The 15,875-nt window shown below is 35.5% G+C and overlaps 2 protein-coding genes and 1 long non-coding RNA gene across 3 annotated transcripts; 2 read left to right on the top strand and 1 right to left on the bottom strand.

Moving 5' to 3' along the window:
- LOC18777313 (bifunctional purine biosynthesis protein PurH) lies at positions 1,059 to 5,632 on the top strand. Its single transcript, XM_007210448.2, has 12 exons — positions 1,059 to 1,314; positions 1,443 to 1,557; positions 1,779 to 1,854; positions 2,093 to 2,189; positions 2,326 to 2,428; positions 2,536 to 2,669; positions 2,978 to 3,155; positions 3,595 to 3,749; positions 3,841 to 4,050; positions 4,389 to 4,736; positions 4,861 to 4,987; positions 5,219 to 5,632. Exons 1-12 carry the CDS (start codon positions 1,189 to 1,191, stop codon positions 5,368 to 5,370), a joined length of 1,821 nt encoding a protein of 606 aa, XP_007210510.2. The 5' UTR covers positions 1,059 to 1,188; the 3' UTR covers positions 5,371 to 5,632.
- On the bottom strand, positions 5,943 to 10,638 carry LOC18777325 (MLO protein homolog 1). The gene is made up of 14 exons (XM_007210760.1): positions 10,513 to 10,638; positions 10,384 to 10,441; positions 9,965 to 10,242; positions 9,357 to 9,473; positions 8,742 to 8,802; positions 8,445 to 8,530; positions 8,195 to 8,269; positions 7,844 to 7,932; positions 7,717 to 7,766; positions 7,557 to 7,597; positions 7,315 to 7,488; positions 6,988 to 7,023; positions 6,708 to 6,836; positions 5,943 to 6,323 (listed from the first exon to the last, which is right to left on the bottom strand). The coding sequence occupies exons 1-14, from the start codon at positions 10,636 to 10,638 to the stop codon at positions 5,943 to 5,945; spliced, it is 1,701 nt and encodes a 566-aa protein (XP_007210822.1).
- LOC109949089 lies at positions 13,129 to 15,592 on the top strand. The gene is made up of 3 exons (XR_002271565.1): positions 13,129 to 13,421; positions 14,499 to 14,559; positions 15,290 to 15,592. It is a non-coding gene; the product is annotated as an uncharacterized LOC109949089 (long non-coding RNA).

Raw genomic sequence — 15,875 nt, forward strand, 5'->3', positions numbered from 1 at the left:
TAATTTAAATGGGTAATTAAAATAGGGTCAGGGTGTCACATTGTAGATGTCAAATTTATAATACAACAGAGTCTTAGTGGCCAAGTAAATAATAAATTCCTATTTCTATTTATAGTAGGAAATCAAGAATTAAAGAAATTAATTACAATTATAATAGGAATCTTTAGTGTGTAAGGAAAGTAAGTCAATGGTCCACAAGTAAAGCCAACATATTTAGGATGCATTGCGGCTCTTGGGTGGTGTGTAGTTTTTTGTATGAGGATTAGGTTTTACTTGCTGGGGATTTGGGGTGTATAAATTATAATGTTAATTTGGTAGTGTTTTTAGCTGGTGCAGACATATTATCGATTTTAGTAATTCAGATTTTAGCAATGCAGACATGATATTTGTCAGCTGAATCTGTCTCAAGTCCTTTTCATTTAAGAAACTAAAAAAGAAAAAAAAAGATTTAATTGTCCGAATGCTCAGCCTGCAAGTGTTAAAAATTGGTTCCTATTCTTTTGCCTGTTTCAAGTGTCGAGTGTTTTCCTTCAATTTGACATTTGCAATGAGATGTTCGAAGATATTTCCGTATCCAAATCTAATATGCTATAGTATAGAATGCTGATTAATACTCTTCCAAGCAAGCTGAAGACACAATTGAGAGATTTTAGAGCTCTTTCTTTACAAGTTTGAGTTTGCAGTAACAACGTCATACTTGATCCCTCCCTGTGAATTCTGTATCCATTTATTGGACATACATTGAGATAAACTAGTATTCTCAGTTGATCTGTGCTTTCCCGTGGTGAGTATTAGATACGGATGCGGGTACGATACGGCTTCAATACGCATTGGTACGGGAAATGATGTATCATTGACTTTTCTATTATGATGACCACGGGATATGGCGTTGATACAGAACCAATACACCAAGGATACGGTCAAGATACAGATAGGGGTTAGTTTGAACTTATTTGAACATTTATGTGGTCTTTGTGAAAATCATAAACAATATGGGGTCAAAATGTAATTTGTAAAACTTGATTTTTCATACCCAGCCAGCCTCCTCTTCTGGACAGAAAGAGGAAACGGCTAGGTTTTCCCCCCTCTTAAAATAAACGGCGGCGCCACATTTGCAACATAGCTCCGCATTTTCTACTTTACTGTCTTCAACTACTCTCTCTCTCTTAGAAGTGTTACGAAAGAGAGATGCTCGGTCTCGGTCTGGCTGTTGGTCCTGCTGCTCCTGCTGCCACGACACCCAACACCAATCTTCTCCTGCTCTCCTCCAACAAGCAAATACAAACCAATTTCTCTTCTTCTTCTTTTCTCACGGTATCTGCCTCTTCAATTTCTTTATTTCTTTTCGTATCTTCGTACATATATTTATGTTTATATTTGTACATGCGTAAAACTTTACATTTCTATTCTCTCTCTCTCTCTCTATCTTTTGTGGCGTACAGTCTTGTTCAGTCAGAAACGCGCATCTGCTGCACTCAAGTTGTAGAACAATTAAAGCCATGGCGGCTGAGGATACCTTTACAGTGACAACCCATGACTCCAAATCTCCTGCCTCCGGTATACTTGTGCATTTCCAATGTTATGTTTTCTTATTAATTTTTTGTGCTATGTTTTAATTGTGTGTGTGTGTGTGTGTGTTTTTTTTTTTTTGGGCATGTCTATGTTATCTGGGTTTGTTCTTTCGTGCTTTCATTTTTCCCCCTCTCTTTCTAACATTATTCTTTATCCAGTATTAAGTTAAAGCCTAAATTGTGATTCATGTAATTTTTTTTTTTCAGGTAATGGGCTTGCTCTGATATCATTGTCAGATAAGAAGGATCTTGCTTTCTTGGGCAATGGGCTTCAGGACTTGGGGTAATTTTGAGGAGGCTACTTTTTTTTTCACCAAATATTGATTCTTTGCTGTGGTTAAGGATTATCACCTCGTATTATGTCATTGTTAATCGTTGTGCACTACTATTTATTAGGGAGTAAAACATTCTCAATTACTTGCTAGTCAGCTTGACACTATTTACTTCAATTGCATTATTCAAATAGAATAAATAAAGACACTTTATATGTTTTTCATGATCGTTGGTTTAATGAACTGTAGGTATAAAATTGTTTCGACTGGAGGAACAGCATCTGCTTTAGAAAGTGCTGGGTTGTCTGTCACTAAAGTGGAACAAATTACGTCTTTCCCGGAGATGGTATGGCATCTTGTTTTTTTATTGATTACATGAGACAGATTTTCCTTGCTTGGAAAACTCACACTATGAAATATCTGAAATTGGGCTCTAACTGTATTGTGTGAACTAGTAACATGACGTTAGATTTGTATTGTAGCTTGATGGTCGTGTAAAAACTTTACACCCGAATGTACATGGCGGTATCCTTGCTAGAAGAGACCAAAAGCATCACATGGAAGCTCTTAGTAAACATGGAATTGGTGAGTTCAACTGTAAATTCTTTTACCATGCCTGCATGACTCTCTCTCTCTCTCTCTCTCTTGTGTAAAATGTGTTATAATTAATTTTCTACAATTTATTTGAACAGGTACTTTTGACGTGGTTGTGGTGAATTTATACCCCTTTTACGAAAAAGTTACTTCAACAGGAGGAATAGAGTTTGAAGATGGAGTTGAGAATATAGATATTGGTGGTCCTGCCATGATTAGAGCAGCTGCAAAGGTTGTTTATCAGAATGGAAGTGCTAGCATATTTTTGGTCCATAATTTTATAAATCTTACTAGGTTTTACTGAGTGCTTGGCTCATAGGCACTAGAGTTTTTCAAAATCCCTGCCATCAGCTAGCACCAGGGATGGATGCATATAGATTCTGCATTTGGCTTAGCTAGGAATGTAAAATACGTTTTATACAGTATGGCCCATAATTTACTTTCTCAACAACAATCCTAATAACTATTATAATATCTAGGATGTAAATTTGTTTCAGTATTTTTATCTGATGTTCCAAAATGAATATTCTTGTTAAACAGAATCACAAAGATGTCCTGGTGGTGGTTGATTCAGAAGACTATCCTGCATTGCTAGAATATCTTACGGGAGACAAGGTTGATCAACAATTCCGAAGGAAGCTTGCATGGAAGGCTTTCCAGCATGTTGCTTCTTATGATTCTGCAGTTTCAGAATGGCTGTGGAAGCAGACTACAGAAGGTACTTCTTTGATTTGCTTGTTTTTATTTATAAACTAGCCTTCATAAGGCTAGTTTTATGGGTGAATTATACAGTCTAACTTTGCTTATATTTTATAAATTTGCATATTAAATTATTAAGTACACACTACAATCAAAATTGACATGTCAAATCATCAGGTATATTGCAATATCTTGAGTCAACAATTCGATATTCATAAAACAGAACTATGAGTTAATGGAAATGACCTTGAAGAGAGAAGAGGGAGATTCATCTAATAGATTCCAATACTCTTGATGTTCATAATATAGTACAAGGGGTTAGCTTGTGTGGTGAGGGGGAGAGAGCAGGAGAGTGGGGGAGATAGTAATGTCTCTGGAAATGCACTTTTAGTTCATTTTTATCTTTTTCTTGTCATGATGGGCCACATAGATTGACAGCCTTCTTTATTTGTTTGAAGACAAATTCCCTCCGAGCTTAACTGTGCCTATACTGCTTAAAAGTCCCCTTCGTTATGGTGAAAATCCTCATCAAAAGGCTGCATTTTATGTTGACAAGAGTCTTTCTGAGGTCAATGCTGGTGGTATTGCAACTGCTATCCAACACCATGGGAAGGTGCAAGACATGTTCCTATCTATTGGATTCTACTTTGAATAAATCTTTGATAGGGATGGCAGCATTGAAACCTTTTACTTTCTGCACGCAGGAGATGTCATATAATAATTATTTAGATGCCGATGCAGCATGGAATTGTGTGTCAGAGTTTAGGAATCCTACCTGTGTAGTTGTGAAGCATACAAATCCTTGTGGTGTAGCTTCACGTGATGATATACTTGAAGCATACACGCTTGCTGTCAAAGCAGATCCTGTGAGTGCATTTGGTGGCATTGTAGCATTCAACATAGAGGTTGATGAGGTGAGTTGGAGTTTTCAGGGTCTGACCTGGAATTTATACATGAGATGAGATCCAATTTATTATGCACTTCCCTAATCCTTATTATTATTATTTTTTACTGAAAAAAAAAATTGAACATAATCACTCAATTCTTTACCGCTTAAGCCAAGACTCCAAGGGCTAGCTAAATCACTTTCTTCTCAATGAAAGTTCTGCATGCGCACTTGGACAAGTTTAACTTGAGCCAACTGATTGAATCTGAAAGGCTAGCACTGAGAAGTTTAACTTGGTAATATATGTCGATATTCTGCGGTATTGCTCTGTTTTCCTATTTAGCTCTGGTTTTGCTATGTTTGCAGGCTCTTGCTAAGGAAATCCGAGAGTTTAGAAGCCCGACAGATGGTGAAACTCGGATGTTCTATGAGATTGTGGTTGCACCCAAGTACACAAAGAAAGGGCTTGAAATCCTCCGAGGAAAATCGAAGACTCTAAGGATCCTTGAGGCAAGAAAAAATGAGAAAGGAAAGCTTTCACTTAGACAGGTTGGTGGTGGGTGGTTAGCACAGGACTCGGATGATTTAACTCCCCAAGATATACAGTTTAAAGTTGTTACTCAGAAGGCTCCACAAGAAAGTGAGCTTGGTGATGCAGAGTTCGCATGGTTGTGCGTCAAGCATGTCAAAAGCAATGCAATTGTAATAGCAAAGGTTGTCTTTCTTTGTTTCACCTTTAAAACCCCACCCCCCTCAATTTTATTATATCTTGGTATGATGCTTTGATTGAATTGGTTGGTACTTTTAGACAAATATCTGATCCTTAACTTATGGGCAGAATAATTGTATGTTGGGTATGGGAAGTGGCCAGCCAAACCGTCGGGAGAGTTTAAGAATAGCCTTGAAGAAAGCAGGAGAAGAGGTCAAGGGTGCAGCATTGGCCAGCGATGCCTTCTTCCCATTCGGTAATTACTAGCTCTTGCAATAACTTCTGTTTCTATTATTTAACACTGAAAAGCCAGAGGAGTACTGATTTGATAATTATTGGAGTCTAGATGAAGTTAAATAGTTTTACTAATCCATAATACAAGGAATAGTCGAATTCTAAATTTTTTTAGTGAGAGGAACTTGTACTAAAGTGGAAAAACATGAAGGAGCCTTTATATTAATCTGATTGATGCTTGTTTTACAAACAGCTTGGAAAGATGCAGTGGAAGAAGCATGTGAGAGCGGAGTTAGTGTTATTGCAGAACCTGGTGGGAGCATCAGAGATGGGGATGCTATAGACTGCTGTAACAAATATGGAGTTTCACTTCTTTTCACAAATGTGAGGCACTTCAGGCATTGATAACAATTTTCTGCCTTGGTTCTTTTTGTTCTCTCCTGGAGAAGTTCCTGTAGATGGTTGCTCGGCATCCGTGCAAGTCATAATGAATCTTTTTTTGGGTATAAAATAAGGGCTTAAAAATCAAAAATTTCCTTGAAATTTCACCGAAAATTTCATATTTATGTAGATGGAATGGAATTCTCAAAACTTCCAGAATATTTCCTGATCTTTTGGAGATCAGTCTTCATCTTAGTTGAAAAGGGAACTTGGCTATATTTCTAAATCTTGAAATGACTTCAACTATAGCTATGATTCCAACCAGAAGAGTGCTAAATAGTTGATTAGGGTATTAGAATTGATCTAACTTCTGCCTATTTCTAACTAAACCTGAATTCAAATTTCAATACAAACAAGTTCCTCAGAATTTGAGCATTTTAAATTTTATGACTTAATCAACAAGCTGAATCCTTAAAGTGGTTAAGAATTTATCCCTAAACTAAATTTTAGAGTTCGAACATGCACCTTTCCCTTTATCTTCTTTTGTATAAAATTTGATGAGTTATAGTTGTTTTCTAAGGATAAAAAATAAAAAATCAAGGCTTAACAAATGAAAAATCAACGCTATGCGATCCTTCTCTCCTTAGTGCTGCAGGTTGATCTTCTGATCTTATACCATTCCCATCGTGTGCGGAGCCCTCCCTCTCTGAGAGATCAGTGTCAGATTGATAAGATACCGATCTAGGGGAATTAAGTACGCTTTCGAGGTCGGATTGATTGGACCTGTGCTTTTGGTTGTGAAGCAAATGCAGTGGGGATGAACCCTGGCTTGGTGTATTTTCCCCACTTACAAACCCTGAGGAAGAAGCATCACCTGCTTTCCTCAACTTCTTTCTCTGCTTTGCAGCCTTCTGCCAATTCTTAAGAGCCTTTGCCGTTTGCTCCTCGAAAATTGCTTTCTTCATGTGAGATCCCATCTGCACGTTATGATACGATACATGCATGCATAAATATGGATAATTAAATATATTATAGAGAGATTAATTTCTCAAAAAAGAAAAACTTAGACAATTTTTTCAGGTGCTTGTAACTAAAATGCTCCTCCAAATTTGGGTGTTATATGAAAGACTGACTGATGACCACTTAGCTATAATGTTATGAATATGAAAGCATGTGCAAATGTGGGTTAAGTCAGCTGGTCAGGCTGGCGAGCCAACTCTCTTGATTTTAAGTTCCATTTTCCGTAAATTACATTACTTTAGAGTAATAAATTATCACTTGTATAAAAGACGAAATGAATATGAAAGCATGCATGCATATTTCTAAAAGAGGCTTGGGATGTTTAATTTTGAAATACTCACTTGTGTAATCAAAGCATAAAGAGGGAAGGTAATGTAACTGCATAGGATCTGTAGGGCTACCCCAAGGAAAACCCTTGTCAGTATCAGAGGCAAGTTTTCGTGGAAGCATGATGTGAACCCAAATTCAGACTGCAAATATTATCATAGTATATATGGTTAGTATACAGTTCAGAGAGTGCGCATAATTACCAATATAATAATTTACTTAATTCCTCTGAATAATTCTTAGTTAAGAAAAGGAACAACATTAGCTAGTATTGGTTTAGGGTTAATTACTTACAGATGTCCATAAGAAATACGCCATTTGGAAAGCGTTCTGTGCATGCAGCAGGCAAATCCATTAATTGTTAGAAACCTTATATTATATATAGCATTTCCTATATATATATATATATATATATATATATACACGTAAGATTTATATGGATGCATGCAGGCACGCATTAGAGCAATGTTCTCTTGCCAAAATGGTGTACTTATGTTGTAAAAATTGTGAATCTTAGACCGCAGGAATGGTTGGTCCGTATTTACAATCTGACAATATAATAATAATTTATATATAACATATGAAGTTCATGTATATAATAAACTCTGAGCTCTCACTCACCTGGAATAATGTGAAATGAATTAAGAGGAGAATCCACTCAGGGCGATTAAACCAAAAGAACTTGTTGCTTGGCTCTACAACGGGAGCGCCTTTAACAACTGTAGTTCGATCATGCATTTCTTGAGCCATCTCCATGATGATAAGCTCAAGCTTTGTACCCACCAGAAGAAGAATCTGCAGTACAGAAGTATTAATGATAGAGGACTTGAAGAAGAAGAAGAAGAAGAAGCTATAGCACTTACAACGAGTGGCGCCAATGACAACCAAGTGAACGCGTGCCATTCTGTAAAATAGGAGGTATTTATTTATCAGTATTTAAAAGTATTAATGATAGATTGACCACCTAGAAGTTAAAACGTCTCTGTGTTTTGGAAGAGAGATATAAGAAGGAGAGAGATTTACTGTGAACATTTAGAACCAAAAACACCACGGCAAAAATCCATAGTGGTATACTGCAAAATCAATAAATTAAATTAATAAACAATAGTGCAAGGAAGAGAGAGAGAGAGAGAGAGAGAGAGAGAGAGACCTAATACCCACGACGACCTTGAAGTCATCTTCCATGGATCTCTTAATATACTTATGGAAGTCAAATTTGCTATTTGGAGCAAAATGTGCCTGCATGTCCAGAATAAAAAAAGTACTTAGGGTTGGGCCAAAACTATATCAAAAAAAAAAAGTATGTATAGTTCATCACAAATGGTATCTGATCGCTTGGACTACAGGGGTCTAAGAGATTTGTAATCACTTACAGTTAGATGTAAATTCAACGGTTCACTCACTCTTACACTTTTTTTAAGAAACTTTTTTGAACTGTTAGATTAACATCTAATGGTGTCCAAGAGATCTAGAACTGATGGTTTTATATATAATTACTTACATTGATAAATCCGTGGCGCATGGTCAAATAGTCCACCTTCGTAACGGAACCAAAGAATTGCCTGAAAAATGCCACCTACAATGTACATATATATATATATATATATATGTATGGATAATGGAAGAGGTTCTTTAATTAAGTGCTCAAGAAACTTTGGTTAAGTGTTTTTTGTTATAGCAACTAAGAGCTTTGGTTAATTTCAAATAAAGAACAAGATTCTACACATTATTTAATTTACAAGTTAACTTACAATCCATCTTATTCCAGGCATTGTAGAAAAACCTGAATGACGCTTCACAAATGAAGTTTGTCGAGTAAACCTGAATCTTGAAGGGTCTGGAACAAGAAATAATATATATAATTTAAAATTGCTCAATCATATTGACTCGTTTGGTAGCACTTTGGTTTTTGGTTTTCAGATTTTATTTTCCCTTTTAAGAAAAATATAATTAAAATCAGTTCAGAAATTATGGAAAATGTTAGAAAAATGATAGAGATGAAGAAAGTTGCATAAAACAAAGACTAAAAATAAAATATTAATTAATACCATTTGTGAATTGATATTCCAAGGACGAGGTCTCTGATTCCCAAGCTTTCCATTTCTTCATCTGGTCAACATAAAAGCCGATTAAACAGCTATATAGATTCCCTTTTCTCAAGTTTGGTTTCTAATGAGAAACGATGGGAAAATTTTGGATTGTTGAATGAATTTTTTAAATTTTTTATATATATATATCACAATAAATTACTTAATTTCTAATTAATTTATTAACTTTTATTTGAAATCTAAACGGGAATTCTACTATCCAAAAAGATTTTGAGGTGGTCCAGTCCTCGTATCACATTTCCATGACACGACTAGAGAACTGCCAAGCCACAAAATTACGAGCAGTTACACAATTTGCACTTCCTCAATTTCTTGCCATGCTCTACGTACATATATACAGGGAATCTAGATAATATGCACACAAAAAATAATAATAATAAATAAATATGATCGAAGGTCCTGTTCATTGTGCCATACGAACAATTTATATTGCCAGACAGTCTGATAAGAAAACATACAATTCCTTTTTTAAGTTCTAATTTCAAATCCATGTGGTGCTGTGTATATAAAATAAAGCGCACAGTCGTACGTGTCACAGTGTGATGGTATACTTACTTTGGCATGCGCGAGTGCCATAGTAAGGACACTATACATAACATGAAAAACAGCAAGCACAAAGATGAAGATGTGCAATTGGTGCATCCCAGATGGAGATATCAGCGGCACTTTACCCTACACATGTACAAAATACTAACTAATATGAGCATTAAATGCAAAAAAATTATATTTGAATTTGATAGTTTATATGACAATTCGACCTATTACATATTTTGATAGGGCGTTTGATATGTAAATATTTATTAATAATAAGCCTTAACAAGCATGCAATCTGAGAGGACTAAAAAAATTTGATAGTGCTTTACAAGCAGCAATTTGATAGTGCGTTTGTTTTGTAAAATTTTTTTAAGAATGCAATCTGATAGTTTCATAAATTTTAGAGACGTTTTGTAATAATAAGCCTTTAAAATGTAAAGCTTTAATTTTCCGATGTACATTCACACCCTCAACATGTCGTATCTCCACGGACAATTTGCCATAGAGGCGGAGATGCTCTAAGAGGATGGGGCCCGCAAGAATCATTAATTAATTAGTTACATTAATTTTATTAATTATGTGTATATTATAATATTAATGTTGATTTAATGAATTAATTACGTACGTACCTCTGAACAAGCAGCGGAATCTCCTCCACTTGGGGCGGCTAAAACTCGACGCCATATCATGGTTTCAGCAAATTCCAGTAACTTTCGTCGCCTATCATTATCATCACCATCTCCTCCTCCTCCTCCTTTGTTTTTTCCATCATCGTCCTTGCCGCCCCCATTGCCTTCTAGCTCACATGGAAGCATAGTATTTCCGTACTTTTCTGGGATGCATATTTTTGGAAGATATCTTGTGCCCACCGTAAGTAGTAGAGATATGAATCCCAAAAGCATGAGCTCTGCATACATGGATGTACTATATATATCAAAGGGTCTAGAGAGAGCCAGGAGAAATTATCATCACACAAAAGGAAAAAAAAAAAAACTAAAATAATTATTTATTAGCATAATGTAAGTAATTATATGAAATATACACTGACCAGCTTTTATTTTCTCCAAAGCTTCAAGCATAGCTTTCTTATTGCGTTTCTGGAACCACTGTCATTATAAAAGTAAACATTGAAATCTTGCATTATACATGTATATATACGTATTTATTAGGTACATACCTTTCCAAGAGCATGAATTGCTTGTTCTATAATTATAGAAATAAGTATGAAAACTGCACAGGCAATGGCAACAGCCCATGTGGGTGTCTCCTTTAAAGACCTTTCTCCGGCAGCTGCTGGAGCCATGGCTGCCTTAATTACCCTTTAAGTACACTTAATCAAACTAATTAATATGTACTATCTAGCTAATTCTTGAAGAGAATTGAATTAACGTAGGCAGTGAAGATTTTGGTATTTAGAATTCCGGGATTTTTTATTCTTCTCTCCGAGGAGGTATATATAAGTAATTACAGGCAGCTTTGATTTAGGTTAGGGAGGGAGAACAAAATCCAAACCTTATGATGATATATATAGCGCATTGGATTATTTCAATATATAAATAAATCACACGCTATAAATTTGTCATATGCATAATGTTTTTTTGTGGCTTGTCCTAAATGGTAGGTTATCCGTCGAGCGGTTGTGGAACAATTAATCCTTCTTATAATTATAACGTTGTTGGTTATTATAAATGTATGGAACAATTTAAAAATCAAGCCGGCCGGCTATTGGAGCCAAAACGAGAATATGCATGTCAATTATAATTATAATAACACTTCAAAATAATTATCGTATACTCTTCCATAAGAAATATTACATCATGGTTATTTTGGAGTTCTAATAATAGCTAACGGGTAATGTTTTAAACAAATCGACATCGTAAGACACATACCGCGTCAAATTTCTTAAAGCCATAGACATGGTAAGACACATACCACGTTGCTTCTCAAGTAATACGCGACGTAAATGTTATTCAAAAACGTCTATATTATTGAAAAAATCAACGTGGGATAATACTTCCTACGTCACTTTTTAAGATGTAAGGACGTAGAATGTTGTTTCAAACTTCGATTTTTCTTCCAATGGAACTCGAACGACGTCGCTTTTGGATAAAAAATGACGTGAATTAATATAATCCACGATGGTAAATCACCACGGTAGTGAGAGTTTTTAAAGCATGTCGATGGAGTAGACGTTGCTTTTTCACCTTGAATCACGACGGTTTTCCACGGACGTTGTTTTCAATTTTTGACATAGTGTTTATTAAGGATATGGGGGTGATGGGTGATGGGTTTCTTAGAAGATACCGAAGTGAGGAAGAGTTCTTCATCACTAGAAGACCCATGTTTTGTTGCTTTTCATCTTAGCACATTGCTGCGTTATGCCCTTGCTTGCTCATTTTGTTGAGTACTGATTTGTTTATCAATTCTATGCATGGCTAGAATTGACAAATAATTATTATTTAAATATGTACACTTCTCTTTTGGTATTTGACCCAGTCTCCTTCCCAAGATTTCCAGTTGTAGTTCTGATTGTGTTTTGTATGGTCTTGCTTAGTCCAACTAGGAATTGTTCAATCTACATAATTAATTGCATCAGCTTCTTCTAGCATTGTAAAATTTGCTATATGTCCGACTAATTGTCAACGGTTCTTTCAGTTGCATTGGGATGACGTTAAGTACAAGTGAGCTCTATTTTGATTTTGATTTTTTTTTTCTTTCTGAAAACAAGAAACTAATTTCGATTTATTATTGTGGCGGTCAAGTATCTCTTTGTTTTTATTTGTTGGATACTCAAGAATCAATATCGCGGAGGTAATTTTGATTTGACAAGCTTGTTGCTGTATACTTTTGTCAGAGTGCTGCTATTTTCACTCTCTCCTATTTTTCCACCTACTTTATCTTTAAAAATTTAAAAACAAATTTACTCCTTTGTAAAATGACTTCTAAGAACGTACCGAAAAAACATCTAACACATGATATATTATCCAGTCCTATTGAAACCAAGCCCTATATAGTTGCATTATAGCTATGAATATATTTACAAGTACAAACTATTCGGCACGGATATCTCTCAAAACGTTCCTCCAATTTAAGAGGTGACTGGAAAAGAATGTATTTCATTATTGAAATAGTCGAGGGATGCTGTACTACAATCGCAAACCATGGAATCGGCCATCTGTAAGTCATTAGCTGGAGCACAAGTTACATAACTGCTTACTTGAGATGTTAATTACATTGTTTCAACATGGGGTCAATCTTCTCCACATAAGCATAGTTTCCCAACCTAGCCGCCCACTTACCCAACTGTTAGTTAAGTTTTTTGTGAAGCACATTCTTCATTATTTCAATCTAGTTCCCCTCATTGCAATTACAACTTGAAAGTAAATGACAGTCATTTAAAGGTAATTTAAAGTACTAGTGCAGAGAAGTGAGCAAGGCCTAGCAATTAGAAATCGATACCAAGTGTTGGCAGAGCAATAAACTAAAAAGATAACAATTAGGAGTTGTCAACTAATTATCTTGGTACAAGAGGGTTGTTTGAGTTCAAAAGAGACCAGGTGTTGATCGAGTTTAAAGTCTTTTTCTCAGAAGAAAAGTTGATATTTGAGTTTCGTGTGTTGAGTTGATGACTTCTCCTTCTATTTATAGAGTTTTAGGTCTTCTGAATTGGCCCCTACGTGTAAAATTACCAAAATACCCTTGTAGGCTTTTTTTTAAAAAAAAAATCTAAAACGTGGAGGGCATCAGCCCACCCTCCTCCCATTCTTCCCCCCTTGCCTTAAGCTTTCAAATCCACCATTTATGAAAGGATGAGTCACCTAGTCTAAAGTGGTGAGTCACCTAGCCTAAAGTTATGACTCACCTAGTCTAAGGTATCTTCCTTAATGAAGCTGAATTTTTTTTAGAGCTAAGAGAGAGAGAGAGAGAGAGACTAAGAAGAAGAAGAAGAAGAAGAAGAAGAAAGGAGAAGACTGGGAAATAAGGGAGTGGAGGTTATTGCTATTACATCCATGAGAGAATTAAGAAAGAAATGTGAGAGGTAGAAAAGAAAATGGTTTAGTGTTGAAGCAATTGGAAGGATGAAAGGTGGGATTCTTGTTCTAAGTTCATTTTCAATTCTTGAGTTTTTGTATAATAATTGTTTGAGTAGATTTATAGTTGTATTTGAGTTGGAGAATGTTTTATGAACCTTTTAAGGCGTAAGAAAATCAAAAGAAGAATTTTGAAATCAAGATTTTCGGATTTTGGGTGTGTTGATAAGTTTTTGGGTTTGGGTGTTCAAAATTTAGATCCAAATCTTGATTTTTGGAAACTTAGGCCAAGGATATGATGTTGGAGTATTTTCAAGCCTTAAGGATAGTATTGGAGGTATGTTGAAAGAGACTTTTGAGAAAATTATGAAACTTCGTATTTTTCTGGAAATTTCAATTCATGGGCCTTACTTTGCTCTTCCTTTGATCTATGAAGTAATTTTTGAAAGGTTTTGATGTTTTGGAAACTAGGAACAGCAAAGGTCAAAACCTTTTTGATTTCAATGATTTTGGTTAAGTTTTGGGGGATTAAATATGGGAGTTAAGTTTTCAAAACTGCCAAAACAGAGGAAGCTGGAAAACGAAAATTCAGATTTTTGGATCTGTCTTTGGGTTTGAACTTCTCACTAACCATAGCTCCGTTTTCAGAAATCTTTATATGTATAGAAATCTAAGGTTACAAGCTTCAATTTGAGTATAGTCTTGCAAAGTTTTACTATTGTTAGTTATGCCAAAAACGAAGTGGAAAACAGGGGAAAAAAGGTCTTTTGGGGAAGACGAAAAACACACCGAACTCTTCTATACTCTTCTTAGATAAGCATGAATCCCTAGGGATAGAGAACTTCAATCTAGTTTCTGCGAGATATTCCATAGGTGGATTTAAGCGGAAGATCTGCGTATGGTGATACACATTTTTGAAATAACAAGGGCTTTAAAGTACCATGCACTCGCCATATTTATGTTCAGCACATGTGGTGCGATGTTGGTGTCATTCGTCATCCTCCCCAACTTAGTTTTTCGTTTTAAGTCCGTTAACATTGGTTTCAAGACCATCCAAGACCCGTAACTTTTTGACCAAAAATTATGTTAAGCAAAAGCACTAATTATTATTTGTCCTTATTGTTCGATTTAGGCTTGAGTGGAAACAGAAGGATTGGAAGAGTAATTCGGTAATCTAACTAGTCGAACGTGAGGTATGGTTTCCTGATTTCCCGATGGTAGGGTTATGTCACTTTTAATCTTTGTGCTTATATAATACTATAAATATGAATATTATTGTTGCTTTGCTTGGTGAATATTATTTGATGTTGTGTGAATATTATTATTGATGTTTCTCCATGTATAGTATTTGACGTTGGGTGAATATTATTATTCATGTGATTAAGCATGAAATATTATTGTTATTATTTGTATTATTATTCCGCACATATAAATGATGTTTGCACTGCATTACATATGTATCATAAATACAGTGGTGTTTAGGGTGTGTGTGTTGTTTGAGGTATATTTAAGAGGTGGGAGAATGCCTTAGATATATTTGAGTAAAAATGTGGAATATATTCAGGTGACGGGAGCAGGGCCTCTAATGAAAAGTGAAATATGAGAAATTCGTTATTAAAAAAAAAAAAAAAAAAGGTTAAGTGACAGATGGGCACTAGTTCATATTTTAGGGTATTGGGAGCCACAGTGGTAAAACGCATAGTATGGGGCATACAGGCTTGTTGTCCTAAGGTATGAATCAATGGGATTAGAAGGGAGTGAATTCATGGCATCACTGCATATGTAAATTTATTCATCTGGTATGATTGCATAATTTTTGTCTCTTGTGTTGTTTGATGCATGACACTTTGATTAACTGTGATAGCTGACCTTAAAGGGTTTGACAGTACTCTACTAGGCATTATAATGCTCATACCCTAATAGATTGTGCAGGATTCAAGACGAAGTTTGAGGAAGCGGGTTTCAACTAAACTACTAGGCTTTTGTTGTTGATTTAATTTATATTTGTAAGTAGTCAACCGTTTGATAAAAATCTTAGGGTATATTTAACTACGAACTACTACGACTCTGATTTTTTGTTGTTAAGTAAATTTGTATTATTTGTGGCTCTATTTTTTATCTTATATTGGTTGTAGGATTTTATTCTTATGACTATGATATCACTCACACCATGATTCGGGAATATTTCTTATTTTTGAATCGGGTTGTGACATTGTTCCTCACTTATTAGTAGGTGCATTTTTGCCCAAACTCTGCAATGCAGCCATCTTGGGGCCGCCAACAATTTTGGCTCAATTGTGGAACCATTCCCTTTTTTGCCGCCGCGTTCGATGTTTGCTCCTGTGTTCACCTCCAACGAAACCTTAACCCACGTGTTATTGGGCTCCACAATTCTCTTATCCAGATCCAAGTAGTTAAGCATACCTCAGCCTTAGAGCAGATCAGCTCGCTCAAAGAGTAGACGACCAAACAACTTGGTTGGACAGCTCTTCAGGCATATCAATTTGGT

The sequence above is a fragment of the Prunus persica genome, chromosome G5 (assembly GCF_000346465.2).
Source record: "Prunus persica cultivar Lovell chromosome G5, Prunus_persica_NCBIv2, whole genome shotgun sequence".
NCBI lineage: Eukaryota > Viridiplantae > Streptophyta > Magnoliopsida > Rosales > Rosaceae > Prunus > Prunus persica.